General features: G+C 42.1%; 1 protein-coding gene across 2 annotated transcripts in view; it reads right to left on the bottom strand.

Annotated features, from left to right (window-relative positions):
* Positions 1-23739, bottom strand: part of ANO6 (anoctamin 6) — a 187548-nt gene that overhangs the window by 131832 nt on the left and 31977 nt on the right. The window contains exon 2 of one of the 2 annotated variants that reach the window (XM_079775705.1): positions 9432-9491. The exons of the other annotated variant lie outside the window; for it this stretch is intronic. Coding sequence (XP_079631831.1) covers positions 9432-9491 — 60 coding nt within the window. The remainder of the gene's footprint in view (positions 1-9431; positions 9492-23739) is intronic. 2 annotated transcript variants of the gene reach the window in all.

The following is a 23739-nucleotide window of genomic DNA, read 5'->3' as shown; positions in this document are numbered from 1 at the left end:
ATTGCCAACCCTATCCACTATTCAAAGAACTTCTAGAGGTCTTTTTAGATAGTTACTCTAAAACAGGAGGGAACAGCAAGACTTTCCAACACTAAGGAAACCATCTAACAGAAACATCAAACCAACTTAGAGGAGAAAAAAAAATCACAAGAAGAAGCAATTTAAAGAAACAAAGAAAAACTGTAACATTTTTAGAGATCTGAGAAAAGGTCATCCATGAAATAAGAACAAGGTGTGTGTGGGGGGGGGGGGAGGGGAGATGTTCAGAGAATAAAGAAGAGCTTAGAATAAAATGATGGCAGATTAAAAATTCAATATGAGATACAACTTAGGAAATGTCCAAGAAAGTTGAACAAAAAGACAGATATAATACAGGACAGATGGAGAGTTTAGGGGCTAATTTAGGATAGCCAATATCAAAATAATAGTGATCATTATCAAAGAAAATGGAGGGGAAATAACTGTCAAGGAAAAAAAATCTCCCAGAATCAAAGGGCATGTTTCCCCCAGAACTAAGGACATCTTTCCCCTGGAACTAAGGACATCTTTCCCCCAGAACTGAAGGAGACTGTTTCTGTTTAAAGAAAGGACAGAGGTGGGGCTGGGGGATGAGTAGAGACTGAGGTTTCCACCACGAAAAGGCCAGCCAAGTTACCACCATATTCAGTGCAAACAGACCCATACCAAGGTGCATCATTATGGAATTTCCAGAGAGAAAATAGTTTCATACAAAAGATTTCAAGTCAGAATGGTGGAAACTTCGCAAGAGCAGCTCTGGAAGGCAGAGGCTTCAAAATTCTGAGAACAGATGGTTTCTACCTTAGAATTACAAACTTCATCAAAGCCAGCAGTGAAGAGCCAGAAGGCACTGTCAGATCTGCAAGTCTCAAAAAACTACCTCTCTTACCTCCTTTGTCCATAAGAAACTGGAGAATGTGCTCCACCAAAATGAAGTAGTGAACCAACGGAGAGGAAGCCCGAAGCTCCACAGACTGACACTCCAATGCGAGAGAGGCAAACGGAGTCCTCGGGGCGGGTGAGAAGGGGAACCCCTAGCTTTTGGGGGGCCGAGAAAGCAATCTAGATAGAAGACCAGAAGGCTCAGGGAGCTGGATAGATTCTCTTAAGTAGTTGACTACAATGAGAGGAGATTTACAACTGGGGTAGCGTCGGGGGTTAAATATTTATAAGTACATCAAAAATTTAGAGAAAAATCATACGTGCTGAGTCGTCTTATGAGGGAAAGTAATCAATCTGTGTTTGAGGGCTTTTCTGTGGAAAGTATTACATAGGGATAATACACATTGCATATTGATCTCACCGAAATTACAATTACAATGGGAGAATGAGGGTTGGGAAAATTTTTGTGAGAAGGGGAGAGGAGCAGAGGTAGATAAAAGTGAGCTGAATACTCCCTTTTTCATCAAGAGATAATTCCTAAAACTAAAAGGTAAGTAAGTAACATTCTATGGATGTTAATGAAAAATATAGACGTCATTAGTAAGGTAATCAACTAAAGCTGAAACCACTTGCCATGGCAAACAGAAAATGGAAGGGAAGATGCTGTTGTTTTCGTAAAAAATCTTATAGTATTATTTAATTTTCTAATTATGTAAACTTTACTAACTAACTATACAAAACCTTGAAAAAATAAAGACTTAAGTTTTTCTCTATTTAAAAAAAAAATGGAGGTGAGGACTCACATCAAACACGTCGTCATACGGTGAGACATGGAAACATAAGCATCACTGTTCCGGCACCCACTACTGCCAAGCACTGTGCTGGATGCAGAAGACAGAACAGTTCACACAACAGAGAAAGTCCCTTTTCAGGGTACTTATCTATAGTAATGAAAGTATAATATGCAAATCGACCGAACCACTGAACAGCAGAACGACTGTCTGGATGACCATCGGATGACTTTCCGGACGAAGCTGGGGCTGTGAGGGCCGAGGCAGCCAGGGCTGCAAAGGCCTACTCTTGCATGAATTTCATGCATTGGGCCTCTAGTATTCTATAATAAAATCTAAATGTAAATACTTTTTAAATGACTGACTTGCTTAGTGGTATGAAGGAAATAAATAGGTTTCCATGAGAGAGCGTAAGAGAGGGAAGTATTTTGGGAACTGCACTGTGGTCAGAGGAGGCTCCCTGAGGGGTGATATTTAAGTTGAGACTTGAAAGATGAGGAGTTGGCCACGCAGGGCTAAAGAAAGAACATGCAAGGAAGTGGTGGAAGCAAGCCAACGGTTCTGAAGCAGAAGATATCTTGGTGTGCCCAAGGGTATGGCCAAGAGTTCAGTGTCCCTGGCTGGGTAGCTCAGTTGGTTAGAGTGTCGTCCAGATATGCCAAGGTTGCAGGTTTGATCCCACATCAGGGCACAAACAAGAATCAACCGATGAATGTATAAATAAGTGAAACAACAAATCAATCAATCAATCTCTCTCCCCCTCATTCCCTCCCTCTCTACCTAAAATAAAAAAGCGGAGTGGGTTAGTGTGATTGAAAAGTAATGAAGAGACAAGAGGCTAGGAACAAAACCAGGCTGAAGAGGAGACAGGCGCCATATTCCACCACATGCGGATAGGTAAGCAGCGTCTGGCGCCATAGCATGGCAGAGCACTCTGCTGTGGCAGAGCAGAGACAAAAGACCTGTTACTGGATACTGTTGAGGTCCAGGCAACAATGTTGGCCTAAGATGTGTGTGTGTGTGTGTGTGTGTGTGTGTGTGTGTGTGTGTGTTAATCCTTACCCAAAGATACATTTTCATTGATTTTAGAAAGGAAGAGGGCGAGGGAGACAGAAAAACATTGACATGAGAGAGCAACTTGGATCGGTTGTCTCCCGTACACACCCTGAAAAGGACTGAACCCACAACCTGGGTATGTGCCCTGACTGGGAATCAAACCTGCAAACTTTTTGTTGTATGAGATGATACTCCAGCCAACTGAGGCGCACGTGCCCGGGCCAAAATATATTTTGAAGGTAGAACTAAAAGTGCTGGGAAAGGGGGACAATGAAGACAAAACTAAAAATGACACCCAGGTTTCTGATATTGGATATTGGGAGGAGGGTGGTAGCACTGACTGAGATAGCAAAGACAGGATGTGGAAAGCCAGGTTCAGGTAGATTGAACATAGAAGTGAACCAAGAGTTCCTTCCTGAAGATTAACATGTACAAATTGCCAGTTGCAAAAACAGTCATGGGGATGTAAAGTACAGTGTAATGAATATGGTCAATAATATAATAATTATACATGATGTCAGATGGATACTAGACCTGTCAGGGTGATCATTTCATAAGTTATGTAACTGTTTAATTAGTATGTTGTTCACCTAAAACTATTATATACCAACTGTAGTTGAAAAATTAAAAATAATTTTTTTAAAGAGTTCTTCCTTGGGCATGATACATCCAAAGAGATGTCAAGGAGGCAGTCAGATGTAGGGTCTGGAGCTCAGAAGAGGTCAGGGTTGTACATATACATTGGGAAGCCATCCGCTCATTAATAGTATCAAAAGGCCTGGGAACAGATGAGCGTGTGGAGAGAAAAGAAGGCCTAAGCCACACAAGAATTCTCAAAACTGGGGTCCCAAAATGAAGGAAATGGCAGGAAAGGATCAAGGAATGACTACTTGGGAAGGGGGAAGCTAAGTTAGAAGGGAATTTCAAATGTAATGGCAAACTGTTCTTATAGCTACTCAGAGACCCGGTAAGACAGGACAGGACTATATCTATTGGTAGCAGCAACACATAAATCTTGAATGACCCTGAGAAATTTCACAAGAGTGTTGGGAAAAGACACCAAATTGTAACAGAGTAAAGAGTAAGTGAATAATAAATAGCTATAGTACCTCCAGATAACACTTGAGAAATTTGGCCTTAAAAGGGAACACTAAAATTGGGTGAAAGATAGAGAGGTATATGAGGGTCCAGGAGGATGTTTGGTTTTTTAGTTTTTAATGTTAAGGTACCAGAGTACTAATTCACTTATTCCTTCAGTTGTTGGGCAGAGAGGTAGCAGGGGCCTTACAGGGTATGACTAAGAGTTTGGACACTATATTGATTGTAGAGAAGCCACTGCAAGGAGTATAAAAGTATAAAACAGAGTAATCACTGTGATCGTTGTGTGAACTCAGACCATCCGGTACACAGATTGAGACAGGAAGATGGCTTAGGAAGCCTTTGCAGAAGTTCTAGGAAGACTCGGGGGTGGCCTGGGCTCAGATTTAGAGGTGGAGGGGGGAGATTAGGAGTGCTTGGATTGGGGATAGATGCTAATGGATCAAACATGAGTGTGGGAGCAAGGCAGGAATCAAGGATGGTTTCAGGTTTCAGGTTTCTGGACTGAGCCACTGGGTGGAGTTGGCTGCGGGCCGCATGCCTGGTTTATTTGGCCCGTGTCCATTCATGTTGCTGAGATGAGGAACCATGGAGCAAGTGTAGATTTAGAAAATAACTCAAGAAGCTGGTTTTGGACATGTTACATTTGAGATGTCTTATTAGACAACCAAGTGGAGGTCATCAACATTCAGATGGTATTTCAGGCCCTGGAAATGAATGAGATCATCTCAGGAATGAGCTGAGCTAGGGAAGTGGTCAGAGAACAAAACTCATGGCACTTCAACGTTTACAGGCCGGGAATAGGAAGAGGAGGATCCAGCAGGGGAGATTAAGAAAAAAACAAGAGAGTAGTAAGCAGAATCAAGATGGAGTAGCATCACAGATGCCAAGTGAGAAAAGAATTTCGGGAAGGAGGGAGCTGCTGAGATAGACAGGAGCTCCATGAGGAAGTGCCAAGGGTCGCTGTGACTCATGATGAATGAACAATGCTCTGAGATAACATCCCTTACTCATACGTGTACCCAGACTACTTAGTAATCTGGAAAAGCAACCCTCTGTTCACCTAGAACACCAACGGTCTGTTTCCACAAATGCCTTCCCACATGGCAAGCCCTCCTTCAGGATTCTCCCAGGAAGCAACCCAGGGGAGCCCTGCGCCTGCAAAACAGAGCCAGCTCCAAATGGGTAGGCCTCAGAAATGGGACGCAGACCAGTGCTCACAGCGGAGGGTCACATATGTTAGGGCAGGACAGAACTATTTCACAGGACACTACATTTTTCTCACTCACAGCCAGTGAGAGATAAACGAAGGAAACCACTCCTTCCATCTTATACAATCACTGAAACCAAAGAGCAGCTGCAGTTTCTGGTTATCCATTGTGTCCCACCCCTTTTCTGCCACCATTCTTTGTTCATGTTGCAGCACCTGACTTTTAAAAAATCAGACTTACTGGGGTTTAACTTACATAGAGTGAAAATCTACTCATTTTAAGTTTGATGTGTTTTGACAAATATATACAATCATGTGAGCGCCACTACAGTGGAGAGAGAGTATTTCCATTACCCCCAAATGCTCCCTCTTGCCTCTGCGCAGTCAACCTCCACCCACTTCCAGTTCTTGGCGAGAAATGATCTGATTTCTGTGTCTACAGTTTTGGCTTTTTAGAAAGTCGTATAAATGGAACCACATGGGATGCTTCTGGCTTCTTTTACTTAGCGTAACGCTTTTGAGATTTATCCCTGGAGTTGCCAGGATCAGGAATTTGTTCCTTTGTGCTCCTGAATAGTATTCTATAGCATGAAGGTACCACAGTTTATCCATTTGCCAGCTGACAAACACTTGAGTTGTTTCCATGTTTTAGCTATTATGAAAAAAAACCTTCTATAAACCTTTGCCTAAAGGTCTTAGGTGAACACAGGTTTTCATTTCTCTGGGGTCAATACCTGGGAGTGGATCACCGGGCCAGGTGGCATCTAGCCTTTGTCCTCTAAGAAGAGATAAACACTTACTGAGCACTAACTTTGCATCACACAATGTTCTAAGCTCTTTGTATACTTTAGGTTATTCAATTCTAAAAATGTCATCAAGTAATTATTGTTCCCGTCTTATTAAAAAGAAACTAAGGCACCAAGAGGTCAGGTCACTTGCCGGAGATCACACCGCTAGTAGCAGGTAGCAGAGTCAGGATGCTCACACGCAGGAATTATTGCATGGCAAAGCACAATTTATCAAGCATTTTGCTTTGCTGCCTCCCCCAAGTCAAATGCATGTCTAAGAGATAGAGCACAGAATCCTACCTGATGCTCTATCTGAACAAAAATGGCCATTGCTATTCCTTTCCTTCCTTTTAATGCATGACAATGACATCATTGCAATAATAACATGTCATTTTTAAAGTCAGAACTTTATAGGATATTATGAGGAAACTAGCGTTCCCATTGCAAGAAAAATCCTGCAATAGGGTTTCCTGCTGCACTCTACCCCGCCCCGCCTCCGCTCCTCCCTTGTCCCCCGGCCCGCCTTCTCCGCCAGCCCACCCCGCCTCCGCTCCTCCCTTGTCCCCCGGCCCGCCTTCTCCGCCAGCCCGCCCCGCTCTCCTTCCTTCTCCCCCGGCCCCGCCTCCGCTCCTCCCTTCTCCTCCCCCCGTCTTGCTTGCTTCTCAGCAGCTTTGCTCCCTTCAGCATCTCTTGGCTTCTTTCTATGCAGTCTTGATATGCAAATTAGCTGCCATCTTTGTTGGGGTAATTTGCATACTCGTCCTGATTGGTTGGTGGGCGTGGCCTGGGCATAGCAAAGGTGCGTCAATTTGCATATTTGTCTATTATAAATGTTAATTTTATTGGTGGTAAATAAACCCTAAGAGGAGCAAGAGTCAGCCATCCTCTATCAGCATGGTAAATACTCATAATTAACAACATCTCTTCTGTAGACATTGCTACTCTCATAACATAAGAGGCCACCTTTGGTGAAAAAAATACAGACTCTGGAATCAGACAGACCTGCTCCCTAGTGGACAGGTGCACATGTAGCTCCTCACACGCTGAAATCTGTGTGAACAGGCCTAATGTGCAGGTAGTCATAAAGATCCTATGGCACAACCTGGGGGAAACCACTGACCCTGATGCCTTTCTTAGTCAACAAACCCTCCTCCCTCTTTCTCCTCTTCCAGAATATACTGCTGAGCCTCTGAAATTAGGATAATAGAAGTAGATTATTTAGCAAAAACTTTTATTGGTTTGTTAGTTTTGTATCCAAATAGCAACAAAGGAGAAACTGGAAGACAGTGGTTCTTTAAAATTTCATACTTTACCTTTTTTTTTAAAAAGTCACAAAATCTTTGCACTTTACTCCACAATATAATCAGAGTTATTTTTTTTGTTATGTCATGCATCTGTAACAGATATTTTAAAGCAATTTATACCCCCTCAACCCCTTCCTCCCAATACTCTGCCCCCCACCTCTGCCAACTGCTAATTTGTTCTCTGTATCTATAAGCGTGGTTTGTTGTTGTTCAGATTCCACATATAAGAGGCATCATACATATCTGTCTTCCTCTGGTTTATCTCACTTAGTATAATGCCCTGGAGATCCATCCATGTTGTCGCAAATGGCAGGATTTCATTTTTTTTTATGGCTGAGTAATATTCCATTATATATGTACATTTTCTTAACCATTCAGTCATCAATGAACACAGGTGTGTGTTTTTTCATATCTTTGCTACTGTAAATAATGCTGCAATGAACATGGGGTGCATATATCTTTTCTAGTTAGTTTTCACTTTCTTCCATAACTACCCAAATGGAATTGCTGGATCATATGAAAGTCCTATTTTTAATTTTCTGAATAATATCTGCTGTTTTCAATAGTGGCTACACCAATTGACAATCCTACCTACAGTGCACAAGGGTTCGCTTTTCTCCACGTCTGTACCAACTCTTGTTACGTCTTGTCTTTTTGATAACAGCCATTCTATCAGGTGCGAGGTGATAGCCCATTGTGGTTTTGATTAGCACTTCCCTGATGATTTGTGATGTTGACCATTTTTCCATGTACCTGTTGGCCACCTGTATGTCTTCTTTGGAAAAGGGTCCATTCATATTTTTAATTGCATTGTTATTTTTTCTTTTACTATTGAGTTTTATGAGTTCTTTACATATTTTGGAGATTAGTTCCTTATTAGATATATGATTTGTGAACATTTTCTCCCATTCAGTAGGCTGTCTTCTCATTTTGTTGGTTTCCTTTGCTGCACAGAAATTTTGTAGCATGACGCAGTCCAACTTACTTATTTTTGCTTTCATTGCTTTTTCTTTTGGTGTTAGATTCAAAAAATCCTCACCAAGACCTCTATCTAGGAGCTTACTACCTATTTTTTCTAGAGTTTTACAGTTTTAGGTCTTACATTCAAAGTTATTTTCATATAAAAATGTGTGCACATCCCTCCAGCTCAATGAATTAGTGTTCTCCTGCAACTTTTAAGAATATTTGTTTTAGGAAGATTTCCCCTGATAAGGGGTGGCTTTACTTATACGCTGCCACCATGCCACTTACCTGGGACATGAAGACTCCCAATTATAAAGCATGAACCTACAAAGTCTTAGGAAGACTTCATAATGCTCTCACACACTCTGGCATCATTCTCTCCTGTCTGCAACATCTTAAACGTCTACCCTCCAATACTGCCCAGTTTGCAGTCTTGGCTCCAAAAACTTTTAACTCTGAATTCTCCAAATGAGAAAACAGCTACTTCTGGTGACCTCTCTGTGGAGCCTGCTGGCCACCTGTAAAGTGAAGAGATACTGGCTGCAATCTGCTTTCTGAGACAAAACTCTGTTGCAGGTACAAGAGTAACCATAAATACTGCACATCCAAAACATATTTTTCAAATAAAAATAAGACCCTGGCCAAGCATAACCTTAGGTAAACTTGGATGAAAGATTCATAGTTTTTTAAACTCAACTGAAAAGACTTTATCATGTTAATCCAGAGAAACCCAAGGATTTAATTCTACTATGCTAACTAAACGTGGCTGCTCAGTGATATATACACTATGGTAAAGGAAATAATTTAGTCCTTAACACATATTTTCATGACATTGCATTATTTTTCTTCGTCCTAAAGTAATGCCACACGCTCCTTTTCGTTTATGACATACACACTTGTATGTTACTCAAAAGATCCTGGTTATTGCAAGTATTTTGAGCAACACATAAAGTGAGTGAAATCTTTTTATTATTTTGTCACCAAAACCCTTTGATAGGCATATTTTTTGCCAAAAAGCCCTCTCCTGGAAGGCAGGGGTAGGAAGCCCTTGGGTATGAGACCTTGACCCACAGTACAGTGGGCTGTTGACAGGTAAAAAATAACTTTTGCTTTCAGAAGCTAGCATATGGGAATGGATTTTTTAAAGCAATCCATGTGGACTAACTGATGAATAAAAGTTAGGGAACTTCAATACAACAAGCAGTGTCTGGGACTCAGTGACATGCCAGCAAGTTCCAGAAAGAACAAGAGAGATTCAGGAGGTGACCGACACCCGGGACAGATAAGGAAGGGTGTGGTTCAAATAAAGAGGGCATCTTACCCAGACCGGACTGGAGAGTCTGAGTTCTCAGAAAAGGCCTCTTGGAGGCGGGAACATCACCTAAGGATGAGGAGGCATTAATCAATACACACGGAGGCAGTGTCAGCAGCAGCAAGACCAGCTGGAGGCCTCAGGCCTGAGCCCCAGGCCTGAGCTCCACAACAACCTGAGCAAACCATGGGGCCTTCCTTGCTCTCATTTTTCCTTTTCTGTGAGATGGGATGGTTAGATATGTCAGTTGACCTTAACCCTTGCTGTGCATAAGAATCATCTAGAAGCTTTCTAACAATCATCTAGGAGCTCCCTCCCCTAGAAATATCGTTTCAATCAGTGGGACACTGGTGTGTCTTTAAGAACCTTTCCAGGTAACAACCGTCTGCAACTGAGGCTGAGAACCACTGAATGCAATGACCTTCTAAGTCCCAGACATCTATGTCTGTGGCTCTCAACCAACAGTGCACCACAGCCTCCTCTGCAGAGCTTTTAAATATCCCAGTGTGGGCTGCATTCCAGACAATTAAACCAGAATCTCTGGGTTGGGCCCAGGCATCAGTATGTTCTAATGTTCCCAGGCTGATTCCAAGGTGCATCCAAGGCTGAGAGCCACTCTTCCAGGCCCTTTTGCTACTTCAGTTTCCTATTAATGGCCCCTGAAGGAGGATGAGAAAAGGGAGCAAAGGAAAGCTCTTGAGTTCTTGTTTTCTCATTCTTGTCTGAAATTAACAGTTTGTTTAACCAACTGAGAAGACTTTAACATATTAATCCAGAGAAGCCTAAGGATTTAATTCAACTATGCTAACGAAATGTGGATGCTTAAAGCTACAGATGCAATATGGTAAAGGAAATAAGTTAGCATTTAACTCATATGTTTATGAACTGAATGCCAGAGGCCACCGGTGCATTTTAAATGGGGTTGTACCACACAGTAGGGCTGGTTTTGGGCACGTGCATAATTCTTGGTGGTGAATGACAGGCAGAAGAAGCCCATTCCAAAATGCTCTCAGTTTTAAATTTAACATTCAATGGAACACATCTATAAACTGGCTCCATGGTGCGCTCTCTGCAATACTTAGAATGTGATTTGCATGGCTGACGACAATATGAACATTACATTCCCCACCCCCAAGGTTACTTAAATCCTCTTATTAGGTAACAGTGAACTAAACAAACAGTAATTAGAAACACTCCAGACTACCTTTTCAATCTGTTGCTAAATTATTCTTTTACTGCACCAAAGCCCGTACACACAGCACGTCTACAGGCCTCATGAAACCAAAGCCTCAGAAATATTTACATGAATAAGAGCACAAGCTAATTCGGGGCCTCCACATCGGGTTCCACGGGAAGTCAAGGGCTCCCTTAGAAGGGGACTGTTCATTCCTCCTGTTCCTCACATCTGGGTAAATGAAGCGCTGCCCACATGTGGTTAGAAATCCCAGGAGAAAATGAACTCTCGGGGGGTCTGGAAATGAAGAAACACCTCTGACAGACTGCCTCGTTTCCTAAAACGAGTCAGAAATGAAAGTAATTCTTCAGCCGAGAACATCTGCATCGCGGCGCAGCTTGCAAAACAATGCCAGATGATACCTGTGGCGAAGCGGTAGGGCCTGGGGGGAGGGAGAGAGGGCCGGGCGCCCAGGACTGGGACCTCCGCACTGCACTGCTCTGCACTGCACTGCATCGCAGGGCTGCACTGTTAGCTGGGAGGGTCTGCAAATGCAAGGAGCGCCAGGCATCCCCGTCTCAACTGTAAATCTTCATTAGCAGTAAGTCTGCTCACATTCCATTAGCAAGCTGGCCCCTCTCCAAAGGGCGGAAGCAGCCAGGAAGGGTTCACGGGCCGCCCTGGGCACGGAAACAGCAATTCTTAGAAAAAAAAGCTGTTCTCCTTAACAAAAATAGCCTATGCTTGTTAATGATCCGAACTGACCTTTCCTCCCGAGGAGGAGGGATTGCTGGATAGAGAGGAGCTGATGCCGCCAAAGGAAGCCAGGACGGAGAGGTATGCCCTGGCACGTATGGTCAGGTATGGGGAGGTAGGAAAGCTAGGAACACCTGTCACCACACCTCTGGTAAGGACCAATAAACAGAAAGGAGAAAAACAAAGGCTGGCTTCCCCCAAAGAGGGGGCTAGTTATTTCTGTTAGGTGGCTCCTCACTATTCTTTTGATCATGGTTTTTTTTAAAAGGAATCCAACTCTATTGCTTGCAATTGCGGCAGTGGGGGGAGGAGCAAGGAGGAGGGAACCTGGAAACAACCTAAATGCCCATTAGTAGGTGATTAGTTAAATTAAAATCTGGTACATACACAATGGAATACTATGCAGCCTTTTAAGAGAAGGCCAACAGAGAGCATGAGCAGATACAGAGCTATCTGTACTCTGTATGATACATTAAGGCATGAAAAAAATGTGCCTGCTGCCTGTATAGCAAACATCGATGTAAAGGTGTTGAAAGAAGTTGCCTTAGTGGAGAAGGAAGGGCCAGGAGGGTATTATTTTGCCTTTTATACCCTTTAGTACAGTCTTAATTATCTTTTCCTGTACTTATATCCTCCTCCTTTTAATAACAGGCATTAAGTGGGTAGAAGGCTATTTTCGGTCTCTCCTTTATCCTAGTTTCTTTATATATAATGTAAAACAAAGAATGCTATTTTAAATAGATGTTATAGGTTCAATCGGGTCTCCTCAAAATTCATAACTTGAATCCCTAACCGCTAGGACCTCAGAATGCAACTATATATGGAGACAAGGCCTTTAAAGAGGTGATGACGTTAAAATGAAGCTGTTAGGGTGGGCCCTCATCCAATCTGACCAGCGCCCTTTTAAGAACATGGAATATAAATGCATGAAAAGATGCCAGGGATGAGCACATACAGGAAAGACCTTATGAGAACACAGCAAGAAGGTGCCTTCTGCAAGCCACGGAGAGAGGCCTCCGAAGAAACCAAATGTGCCAATACCTTGACCTTGGACTTAAAGCCTCAAGAATTATGTGAGAATCAATTTCTGCTGTTTAAACCACCCAGTCTGACAGTGTTTTGTTATGGTAGCCCTAGCCAGCTAACAGAACATATAAATAAGTACCCGGATAAAATTCACCTAACACCATGGAGAGAAGCACCCATAGAAGTCTTTGCTGGGTCAGAAACCCGCTGTGTCCGCAATGATGCAGATGGTCTCCTTGAAGCTCATGGTGCTTCTGATGACATCAGGGCACCCGCTAAGGGATGCAGCCAGGACTAAAACAGGTTTCCTACTTCCTGATTCAAAACTCTTTCTGCTCACGCCATATTTTTTTTTATGGTCATTTTAACAAATCCCACAACATGAAGGACTAGAGCCCAGGATACTTAATTTATTAGTGCCATTTTAAGGCTTGGCTTATATCCAAAAGGCTTTCTTCTCGTGCTGATAACTAATGAAAGGAAGGAGTATTAATATTAATAACTTGATTTTTTAAAAAGGCTTGGCACCAGGGTTTAAACATCCAGAAAAATAAATGATATGCCATATATGTGTGCCAGCCTAATATTTTATACTTTAATACATGTGGTCTCAGAACACAATATAATGCATCAAAAGTATGGTAGTCCAAGGCTAAAATTTTCTTGGTAAAATTTTATGGATTTTTACAAATTAATCAATCTTCCCTTTAAATATGAGAGTTTAGAGATCAAAGATACATTAAAATCCAGACTTTGCCTATGAGTCTATAACCAAAAAGTGGGTTAAGATCCAATCACAGGAAAAGAAGATCAAAACCTGAAGCTGCCAGCTCAGGCTGCTTTCAAAGGAAGGCAGGATCGTCTCTGCCTTGAGCAATTAGAGCAAGTTCCACCAAGGGCAAGAGCTCTGCGCCAATCTAGAACTGCAATAAAGGTAAAGGACAAGTGATTTAAAAAAATATGTGAATAAGATCATTTTAATAGAATAATTAAAATTGTACCCTCCTTTTTCTTTTTTACATTGTTTTCATTTAACTTGCCGATATTTTTTAATTTAAAATTTTAAAAAGGTGTTTCCCCATTATTTATTCAGTATTACTTTGTATTAGTTTTAGGTGTACAGTACAGTGGTTAGACATTTATATACTTAACAAAGTGTTCCCCCTAAAAAGCTTCTGCACAGCAAAGGAAATCATCAACAGAATGAAAAGACAACCCACTGAATGGGAGAACATACTCACCAATGATACATCTGATAAGGGGTTAATATCCAAAATTCATAAAGACCTCAGACAACTCAACACCAAAAAACACAAACAACCCAATTTAAAAATGGGCAAAGAACATAAATAGACATTCTTCCAAAGAGATGGCCAATAGACATATTAAAAGATGTTCAATGTCACTAATTATTGGAGCTATGCAAATTAAAACCATAATGAACTATATCACCTCACACCTGACAGAATGGCTATCATCAATATATCAACAAACAACAAATGTTGGCAAAGATGTGGAGAAAAGGGAACCCCCACTCACTATTGGTGGGAATGCAGATTGGTGCATCTACTATGGAAATTAGTATGCAGGTTCCTCAAAAAAATTAAAAATGAGACTGCCTTATGTCCCAATGGTTCCACTTCTGGAGGTTTATCAAAAAAAACCCAAAACACTAATTAAAAAAGATGTATGCACTCCTATTCTATGTTGATTGTAGAGTTAATAGAGGGCCAGTGCACAAAAATTCGTGCACTTGGGGGCTCCCTCAGCCTGGCCTGCACCCTCTCGCAGTCTGGGAACTCTTGGGGGATGTCCACCTGCCAGCTTAAACCCGCTCCCCGGGGGATCGGGCCTAAGCTGGCAGTCAGACATCCCTCTGGCAGCCTGGGAGCCCTGGGGGATGTCTGACTGTAGCTTAGGCCCGGCTTGTGGCTAAGCGAAGTTCCCCCTATGGAACCAATAGACAAATGGATAAAAAAAGCATTGGTACATATATACAATGGAATAGTGGTTGGCAGGTCTGGGGTGGGGCCTAAGAGTCTCCATTTCTAACAAGCTGCCAGGTGACACCACGGCTGCTGGTCTTGGGTAGCACTTGGATTAGCACATGCAGTGCTTCAGGACTGCAAAGAGGGCAGAGATCAATGTTGACCCTCCTTATTCTTAATATTAACAAAAGAAAGAAAATGTGAGCTTCTTCTACATCATTTCATAGGTAGAGGTTTACTATTTTTGTGTGATAATGAGAACAATTATACTTTGCCAGGAACACTAAGGCAGTGCTTTCAACTCATTCACAGCAATCTTGAGAACCATAAAGCATGGGATAGTTATATTTGCTGTCTTCTTTTTCTTGGGTACTGTTGTTGTTGTTGTTTAATTTCTAACCTATTAATTTTATTATGCATGTTTTTGGCTGTAAGTTGCTTCAAACATTTACTTGAAAAAGGTGAAAACTAAATGCATTTCATTGCATTGCTTTAGTCAGTCAACACTGGTTCAAAACAATTTGAAGGCTTTTAAGTTGAAAATTAAACCCAAGGTTAATAAAAAAGAAAAGAATGAGATCTTATCCTTTGCAACAGCATGGACCTAGAGGGTATTATGCTAAGTGAAATAAGTCAGTCGGAGAAAGACAAAATACCATCTAATTTCACTTATATGTGGAGTTTAATGAATAATATAATCGAACAAACAAAACAGAAACAGACTCATAAATATAAAGATCAGACTGATGGTTATCAGAAAGGAAGAGGGAGGTTGTGGGATTGTCTGAAAAGGTGAAGGGATTGAGAAGTACAAATTGATAGTTAAAAAACAGTCATGGGATGTAAAGTACAGCACAGAGAATGTAGTTAATAATATTGCAATAACTACATAAGGAGAAGTGATTTATGCCCAGGTCAGTCTTGCCACTAAGCGTAAAGTTTTGAAGGCAAGAACTGTCTCCCTAAGATTCTAGCAGAATGCCTGGCAAAGTAGGCATGCTGGGGCAGGGGAATAGGTTGGAAAGTACACAGTATTTATTAATCACCTTAGGGTGGGTATGTACTGCAAGTTCTTAGCAGAAGGTTGTGCGATATAAGGTTATAAGGTTAAAGAAATAGGGCCAAGCTGAATATACTGAAGTTTCGGCTTTATCCCTATGCAGGGTGGAATCTTGAAAGAGTTTCAGGAGAATGTTATAAAGACCATGGATGGGACCAGCTGTGGTGTTCAGAATGGAGCGGGGGTGATAAGAATGACAAGAACCAATCAATCAAGGGGCATCAGGATGTTAACCAGATGATTAGTTGAGAAAAATCCCAGTTTCCTAATCTGGAAAGTGGACATCACCCTAACCTCACTTAACAGGGCTGTTATGGATACTAAATGGGACGTAACACATGGCCTGCTGGGCACTTAAAAAAATTAACTGTTATGATGATAGCCAGGGTGTGTCTCTTTGGGCTGAATATGGAATGGCAGTGGCTACCCAACTTTCTTGGAAGTGGAGTTTGCTATATTTATTCCTTAGATCTTTAGTTAATACTTCCATACAGTAGACCCAACACAGGAGGAACAGATGTCTGAAAAGATCTTTAAAATTAAGACACTCCAAAATCAAATTTTAAGTTGCTTTTGTATAAAAATAAGTATCCAGGCTAATGCCAATCGGTTTTGAAACACTTCAATATTAGACTCAGGTATAAATTCAGGAAAACTATTTGCACATTGAAAATGCCACTGCCTTTTTCATTAAGGATGAAATTATGAACATAAAAGACTTAAGATAAATGAGAAACTGTCCTTTTCTCTCATAAATGAAAGGACCTGAATTATTTTGAGATACTGATTATCAGAAATTGTACAGAAACTAAGCTATAGGATTTTCCAACTGCATGACAACCACTTCCTATCGGGGTTGACAGCCTCAGACCAAATTTGGTGCTGTGCTTTTTAAGTTCCTTTTTCTAATTATTATCAGGGGTCCATGGTCCTATATTTAGAGTCATTGTGTGGACATAAAGTTCTACTGAAGATAATGGCACTTTGTCTAACACAAAGCAATGCTAACTTTTTTTTTCTTTTTGTAAATTTGATCTTCGAAGGAAGATTGACTACACATAAAAATAGTTTATGTACATGTACATATAGTCACATGTATCCATGTTAAAGCTTTACCAACTAATCATTATCTACCCGCTATCAACGAAATGAATACGTCAGAAATCTGTGCTAATATTCCTATTCTCAACATCAATGATCTACTTAAAAACTGTTTCCTCTTTGGCCCTGGACCAGGTTTTCACATTTACTGTATCACAGGAGGGTGTCTTACCTCTTAAAATTAATTTTAAAAAAATACAAAACCCAACAAAATTACCCAAAGGGACTAACATGAAGAGAGCAAAGGGAGCAAAATAAGACATTACTAGTTGATCCAAAGAAAGCAAAATAAGGCATTACTGATTACTTTGGCCACAGTCAACAGAAACTTTCCAGTCACCAATGGGGCCAAGATAAAGAGAGCAGGCAGTAGTCAAACAAATTAGTAGGCTAAGGACAAACATGGAATAAGGCATGCAACACACTGGCATAATGTGATGACGGCTGACAGACATTAGCCAGCACGAGCATGGTCTTCAATACTGAAAATGAGTACCATCATAGAACCAAACAGCAGCGAATAAAATCAGGAATTTAAAAGGGAAAAGAAGAAATGAATTCCCGTAAACAGAGAACAAGGCTAAGACAACCTCGGGCAGGTCATGGGGTGACCACCAGATAAATCAAGAGACCTAAGTTTTAATCCCTCTTTGATGTTTATCTAACTGGTTTCCTTCAGAATATTTCTTCGCTTTGTAAGCCTCAGAATCTTCATCTGAACAGAGAAGATTATGTGACACTCAGAGGTCTCTTCCTGCTCTGGTAATAGATGAAGTTTCTGTTCAAATGATAAACATACTTTTTTTTTTTTTTTTTTTGAGGCTACTTTTAGTTCACAATGGGCCTCGAATTCCCACGTCTGGAATTTCACCGAAGGGAGTCACACTCAGTCAACATGCACTTGGAGCACAGCCCGAAAGCAGGGGTCAAGCCCGAGCCTGGAAATGTACAAACAGCTGGACCGCTGGCAGGACACTTGTGACAGAGTGTCCACCTCAGCCAGGATCCCTTGTCTCTTCCCTCCCTAGCTCTTCCCTCAATCCTGCTCAATGCAAACTAGATACACATTTATAAAAAGAGGTCAGTAGAGCTCATCACGTGTAAAAGGCAAAGAGAATGTTTGGGGGCAGCAGCTCCCCGTCTTGGGAATGGCACCGTGGGTAACGCTAACCAGCATTCCAGAAGAACACCTCCGACTGCCCCTTTACAATGAGTAGCCCACTAACGCCACTTCTTTTTGCCATCTTCATAAAATAACCTGAAATGTGAACATATATTTATGCCTACAAATATCTCACATTATTTATAAAAGAAAAGAAAACCGCTACACACGAGATGTGCCATAATCAAGAAATGATCATGGAAATTATACTGCAAGGTTCTCCCATTACATGCTCTCCAGGACTCAAACTGCCTGCTGACGGCCATTGCCTCCACCAGATTTAAGGTCCCAGAAGGCAAAAACCATGTTTGGTTCACTGCCTTAGCCATAAAATCGACCTTATAGGGAATCACAAAATAAGTTACCTGTTGAATGTTTGTGAGAAATGCTTTCAAGTAAATACTACATGGTGAAGTATTACACCACCATTAAATGTGGCCTGTGAAGCATTTTTAAGTATAGGGAATGTGGATGATGAAGAAGTTCTGGAGATGGATAGTGATGATGGTTGTACAACATTGTGAATGTACTTAATGTCACTGAATTGTACATTTGAAAATGGGTAAAATGGTCAATTTTGTGTTACGTGTATTTTGCCACAATGCTTGTGAGGCAAGGTAAGTGAAAAGGCAGGAAACTGTATGTCTAAACTATATTAAATTACATCTGCGTTTTTAAAAAGCTGGAAAGAAGCACACTAAGGTATTCATGTTTGTTTTCTGTTTGGGCAGTAGCATTAGAGGTAATTTTTGTTTTATCTGCAATTTTCTGTATTTTCCAAAATATCCACAATGGCTGGCGTATGACGCTTATAATCAGAAACAGATGAGGCACAGCAGACAGCAGGGACAGGAAGGTCTGGCCACTGGCAGGTTTAACCTGGATGGGGACCGTTCACGTTGCTATGATCCTGATGTGCCTGTATGTGGCACACATCTGTGCCTGCCTTCCCTGTGCACAGTCCAAAGGCCTGCTGTGGGAGTTCCAATTTTATCTTTATTATATCGGAGTGTATTTTTCTTCTTTTTCTTTTTGCTGTGCCAGAAAGCATGCATTACAGATTTGCTGCTTTAGAAGTATGCTGTGTGCAGACTGAGAGGTAATAGATGGTTGTTTTGGACATACAAGTGCCAAACTGGATCAAAAGTGCATTTGTTCTAGAGGGGAAGGCTCTCAGGACCTGCGACGGGCCTCAGAGAGAGGGAGGCATCCACACGGCCTCTGTAAACACTAAATTCATCCCGTTTACAGATCAATTAGAAGCCAGAACTTTGGAGTCACACAGATTCGGCACTGAAGGAACACATAATATAGACCCAGGATTGCCACCTATGATTGTCATCCTGAGGACTCCTGGTCTGGTTCCCCACAAATAAATAGGGATCATCATACCTACCCCTTAGGTATTGAATGGGATGATGTTTTCAAATCAGGGAGGCAGGAAAACCCAGAGCCTGCTGCCAGCAGGTGCTCAATCAGTGTCACGAGTTCCCTTCCCTTTCCTGCTCCAGATCAAGTGTCTGGTCTGGGAAAACAATAGTGTGGGAGTGGCTTGAATGCTATAAGTGACCAACTATCTATAATAAAGTTAACATGACAGGAGGATAGGAAGATCGTTTCAACAATCTTCTCATTCACCCCATCAAATTCAGGAGCCTTGACGATACAGTTCAAAACAATGTTCCTGGTCTTTGTTCTCCAGTAAGTGGGAAAGACTAGTCACTATTCTCTGCGAATTTCAAATACCTGAGACCTGAGACCATGAAGCCACCCTTCAGTTTCTTCTTCAACATTCCCATTTTTACATCTTTACGTTTGTGGCTCCTCTGAGCCCTCTGCACGCTCACCCCGCACTGTCGGCTGGGATCCTCCGATGCCCTCTAAACAGAGCTGAGCATCCCAGAGTGCAACTTTGGAAAATACAACTAACCATTATGGTTCTGAAGGTTACATGCCTTTGGGTGACAGATGGGGAGGGGGGGGGGAGGGGGTGCCTCTGAGCCAGATGCCAGATCCTAGTGTGACCAACAGTGCCCTCCAGGTCTGCTCCCTTAACCTCTGTCCTTTGCCTCGCCTCGTGGTGACCAACATTTGTTTAGCAAGCTGAGTGTCTGGCATCAGATCCCACGTCCTGCCAAACCCTCCCTTCAAAAAAGCAGCCCTTATCTTTGCAGATCTCTCCCTTCCTTGATTAGCTCTTCCACTTGAGTGCCTCACTGGGCAAAGGGAAAATGGACATTTTCAGCAGTTTGGGGTTTCCTTCGTGTATGGTAAACTATGAATTCCAGTATCTTCAGGCTAGTAAGCTGGAGTTCATTCTTTTGAAAAACATGAACTGAGCCCAGCGCTAAACGCTGGGCATTCAAAAAGAAGCCAGGCTTGCCTTTGGAAGGATATCCACAGTTACACCACAGTGGTATGTGTTCTAGAACAAAGGTCTGTACGGGGTATTACTACAGCAGCACAGCAGGGCAGAGGATCTGCCTGGGCAAGACTCTGGGAGTTAGATAATTCACATCTCTCTTCATCAGCGGCTGAGGAATGAATGAGCTGACCTGCACAGTCGGGGGCGGGGGAAAGAGGGTTGATGCTGTTTCTATCTTTTAATGTAGCCTATGGAACAGCATTGCCACTGACCTGCTTTGGTTACCGTGTTTACTTTCTTCTCCTCCTCACATATTCACCTCCTCAATTTAGTTTCAGAATAAAACTTATGGTGCTTCCATTGTTTCCCGCCCTGGAGAGCTGCTTTGACTACTACCAGGGAAAGAATGCTGGAACTGACTTAGCTGGGGCAAACCAAAGATGCAGGACTGAGCCTGCTTGCTGAAAGGAGCTAGAAAACGGTGACTGGAACCATGAACAGAATTGCCCTTTGTGACCAGACCCTTAGTGGCTCCAGCAGGTAAGTGCCCTGTGGATGCCCAGGGGCACCCCACCTGCTGCAGCTGGAACAGTTTACTTTCAAATTCTTTTCTAGCCTTCACCCTCACCTCACCCACTCTGTCTGTCAACAGTGGTTTAACCTTTCATAGGCCGTGCAACGCTTTGGGACAATCTGTACAATGGGTGGAATTCAAGGATCCTCTCCTAGAAAACCTCTCAGAAGCACATAAACATCAGGGATTGTACATAACTTCTGGGGATGCCCAAACCCCAGAGGCCCAAAGACAGCTACCAGAAGGAGCAGGAATCCTGTTCACCTTGGTCTGAGCGTCTATGTGCCAAGCAGCATGGAGACCCCACCTCAAACTCAACTCATCGCCATCCTGAATGTTGGAACATTTTCCCAGAGGCTGCTTGGAACACTTGTCCCCAAGTCTTCTGCCCAGGAAACACCTATTCAGAAGCATCTCACCTCCTGAATGAAAACATTCTGCACCCTAACTCACACCCCCGCCACCCCCGCCCTGAGAGAACCTAACTGAACCCTTGATTCTGCCCTACTATGCTCTACAGGTGCCGGGGTCAGAGATCCTGTAACATTTATCACCTTCATGCATTTGCATGCCTTTCTCCTGCTGCTAGAAGCACCCTGAGGGCAGGGACTCTAACTTGGTTATCTTGAATTTCAGGTTCTGGTAAAGTCCTCATTCTGGAGAAGAACATTCTGTAGAGGGAGACAGACACAAAACCAGATAACTTAAACACAGAAATCCTAATGCTGAATCTGATGGGATGAGTGATTTTAAGCTAAATCTTAGACAGAGGAGCTACAATAAATCAAAGTCAGGAGTGGACATGCTAGGCAGAGGAGGCAGCAAGGCTTGCAGACAGGAAGTAATGTGAGCAAGGAATTAATTAATTCAGGATTCGTGATGACTAAAGAGGTAGGCAGGAAGCAGCTGTAAGGAGAGGTGAGGTTAAGGAGGACACTGAATGAGGTCTAAGGGAGCTGGAATTTATTATGTGAAGGTGGGAAGTCAATGAAAGATTTTTTTTTTCTACTTAAAAGTAACAAATGATAATTGTCGAGAATGAAGACACAAGTGAGGAAAATTATAACTCTGCCATATAGAGACAACCACTATTACTATTCTTTCATCTCTGTGTAAGATAAACGTGTATGTGTGTGAGTATGACTTTCATGTTCTTGTAATTCTGCTAATATTTATTAAGCATTTACTAGGTATCAGACATTGTGCTAAATACACCACAGGCATTCTGTCATGTTATTTAATCCTCACAAAAATTCTTAAGAAAAAGTTCCTATTGTAATCCTATTTTAAAGAGACAGACATAGGGAAGGGGTGGGAGTTAGTACACCTATGCATGTCCACCCTGCTAATGTGTATCAGAACTGAGATTAACACCAAGTTTTCTTACTGCAAAGACTATACACTTACATTTAAAGTTTCATTTCTTCTCACTCATTTAATTTATAAGACAAGTGAATCATTTTATCCAATTTTCTCAGAAAACTGCTTTGTGCTCTTGATTAGCCTTGTAATAAAGCGAAAACATAAATCCAGAAAGCATGACCACCTCACTGTACTGTCTTCCTACATAGGGAGCACAGAAAACCCCTGGCATTTATTTGGATCTCTTTGCAGTCCTAGTAATGTTTCCAGTTTTCTTGTAACCTTAGGAGGGTACATGTTCAGATATATACTTTCGACAGATTAGTCTGGCAGCATATGAAGAAGATGAATTTGAGAAAACCAGATCGTAAGGCTGAAGTACAAAATGAAAGATCTGGCCACAATCCAGGTGAGATACACGAAAGCCGAGGACCAAGGCAGTGGTGTGCTGGGTGAAGGGGGAAAACTGGACCCAGAACACACAGAAGACAGACTTTAAAGACTGGATATGGAGCAAAAGAAGAAAGCAGCACGGTGCTGGGCGAGAGAGGAGGTAGGGGAGACTCGATGGTGGGTGTCATTCATTGAGAGACACAACACAGGAAATAGATGCATTGTTCAGAGAGAGAGAGGGAGAGAGAGAGAGAGAGAGAGGAAGGGGGAGAGAGAGAGAGGGAGAGAGGGAGAGAGGGAGAGAGGGAGAGAGGGAGAGAGAGAGAGAGAGAGAGAGAGAGAGAGAGAGAGAGAGAGAGAGAGAGAGGAAGAGACAGGGTTGGGAGTGGGGAGAATAATGAGTTCAATTGTGTGCATTAAATCAGCGGACACATTCCAAGTGCCTACTCCATGCTAGGGGCTTGCTGAGTGCGGGGGAGTCAGTGCTGAACCAGACTGAAGAGGTCACAGGACAAGTGGGAGGAGGGTGACAAGGTGAATGAGAGCGAAGGGGGTTCAGAAGGGAGTTGTCCTGGTAGAGGTGGCCTGGAGAGGCGTCTGAAGTCCAAGGACAGGCAAGCGCCTATAAACTGTAAGTATGAATGAGAACGTCCTCAGAATATGTGCACAGGGGAGAGAGAACAGAAGTGGACCGAGGTTGGCACGCTACGTACACCAGGGTTTTAAGTGGAGCAGAGGAAGCAAGGGACCAAGAAGGAAGTCATATGCAGGAGGAGGAATGAGAGAGCCTAGATCACAGTAGCCAAGAGGGGAGCAGAAGGGATGATAACCCATCTTGAGACCATCCTGCCCTTGGATTTCTCAGGAAAATGATTTTCTTTTAAATCACAGGTCACTCAATTTTAAATATTAATCAAAATCACATAAAAAGCCCATGATGAGGGTAAGAATTTACATCTCTTAGCTGCCTCTCTGAGCTTTATCCACCAGCCATTTGGAGTTGATGATTAATATTCAGTAGGAAGTAAATTTATAATCATGTGCCTGCCATTCAAATGTGAAAAGAAATGTTTTCTGCTCAGTACACCCAATAATATATTAAAATTTCTCCAGTTTAAAATACATTTATGAATAATTTTATATATTTTATAAATTTCCTGGCAAGAATAATAATAGAACAATCTATTTTCATTGCTACATGAAACAAAAAAAGAGAAATGAAAGGTTCAGTTAATCAAGGGATTTAATATGCTTTATAATAAATATCAAACAGTCATTACTTTGGCTATATAAAGGATGGCTAAGGTCAAAAGACTGTTATAATAGCAAGCGTTTATACCCATATTTATTCTGTCA

Source organism: Cnephaeus nilssonii, assembly GCF_951640355.1.
Source record: "Cnephaeus nilssonii genome assembly, chromosome: 6".
Classification (NCBI taxonomy): domain Eukaryota; kingdom Metazoa; phylum Chordata; class Mammalia; order Chiroptera; family Vespertilionidae; genus Cnephaeus; species Cnephaeus nilssonii.
The sequence above is the reverse complement of the archived record's forward strand: the minus strand, read 5'-3'. Positions and strand labels throughout refer to the sequence as shown.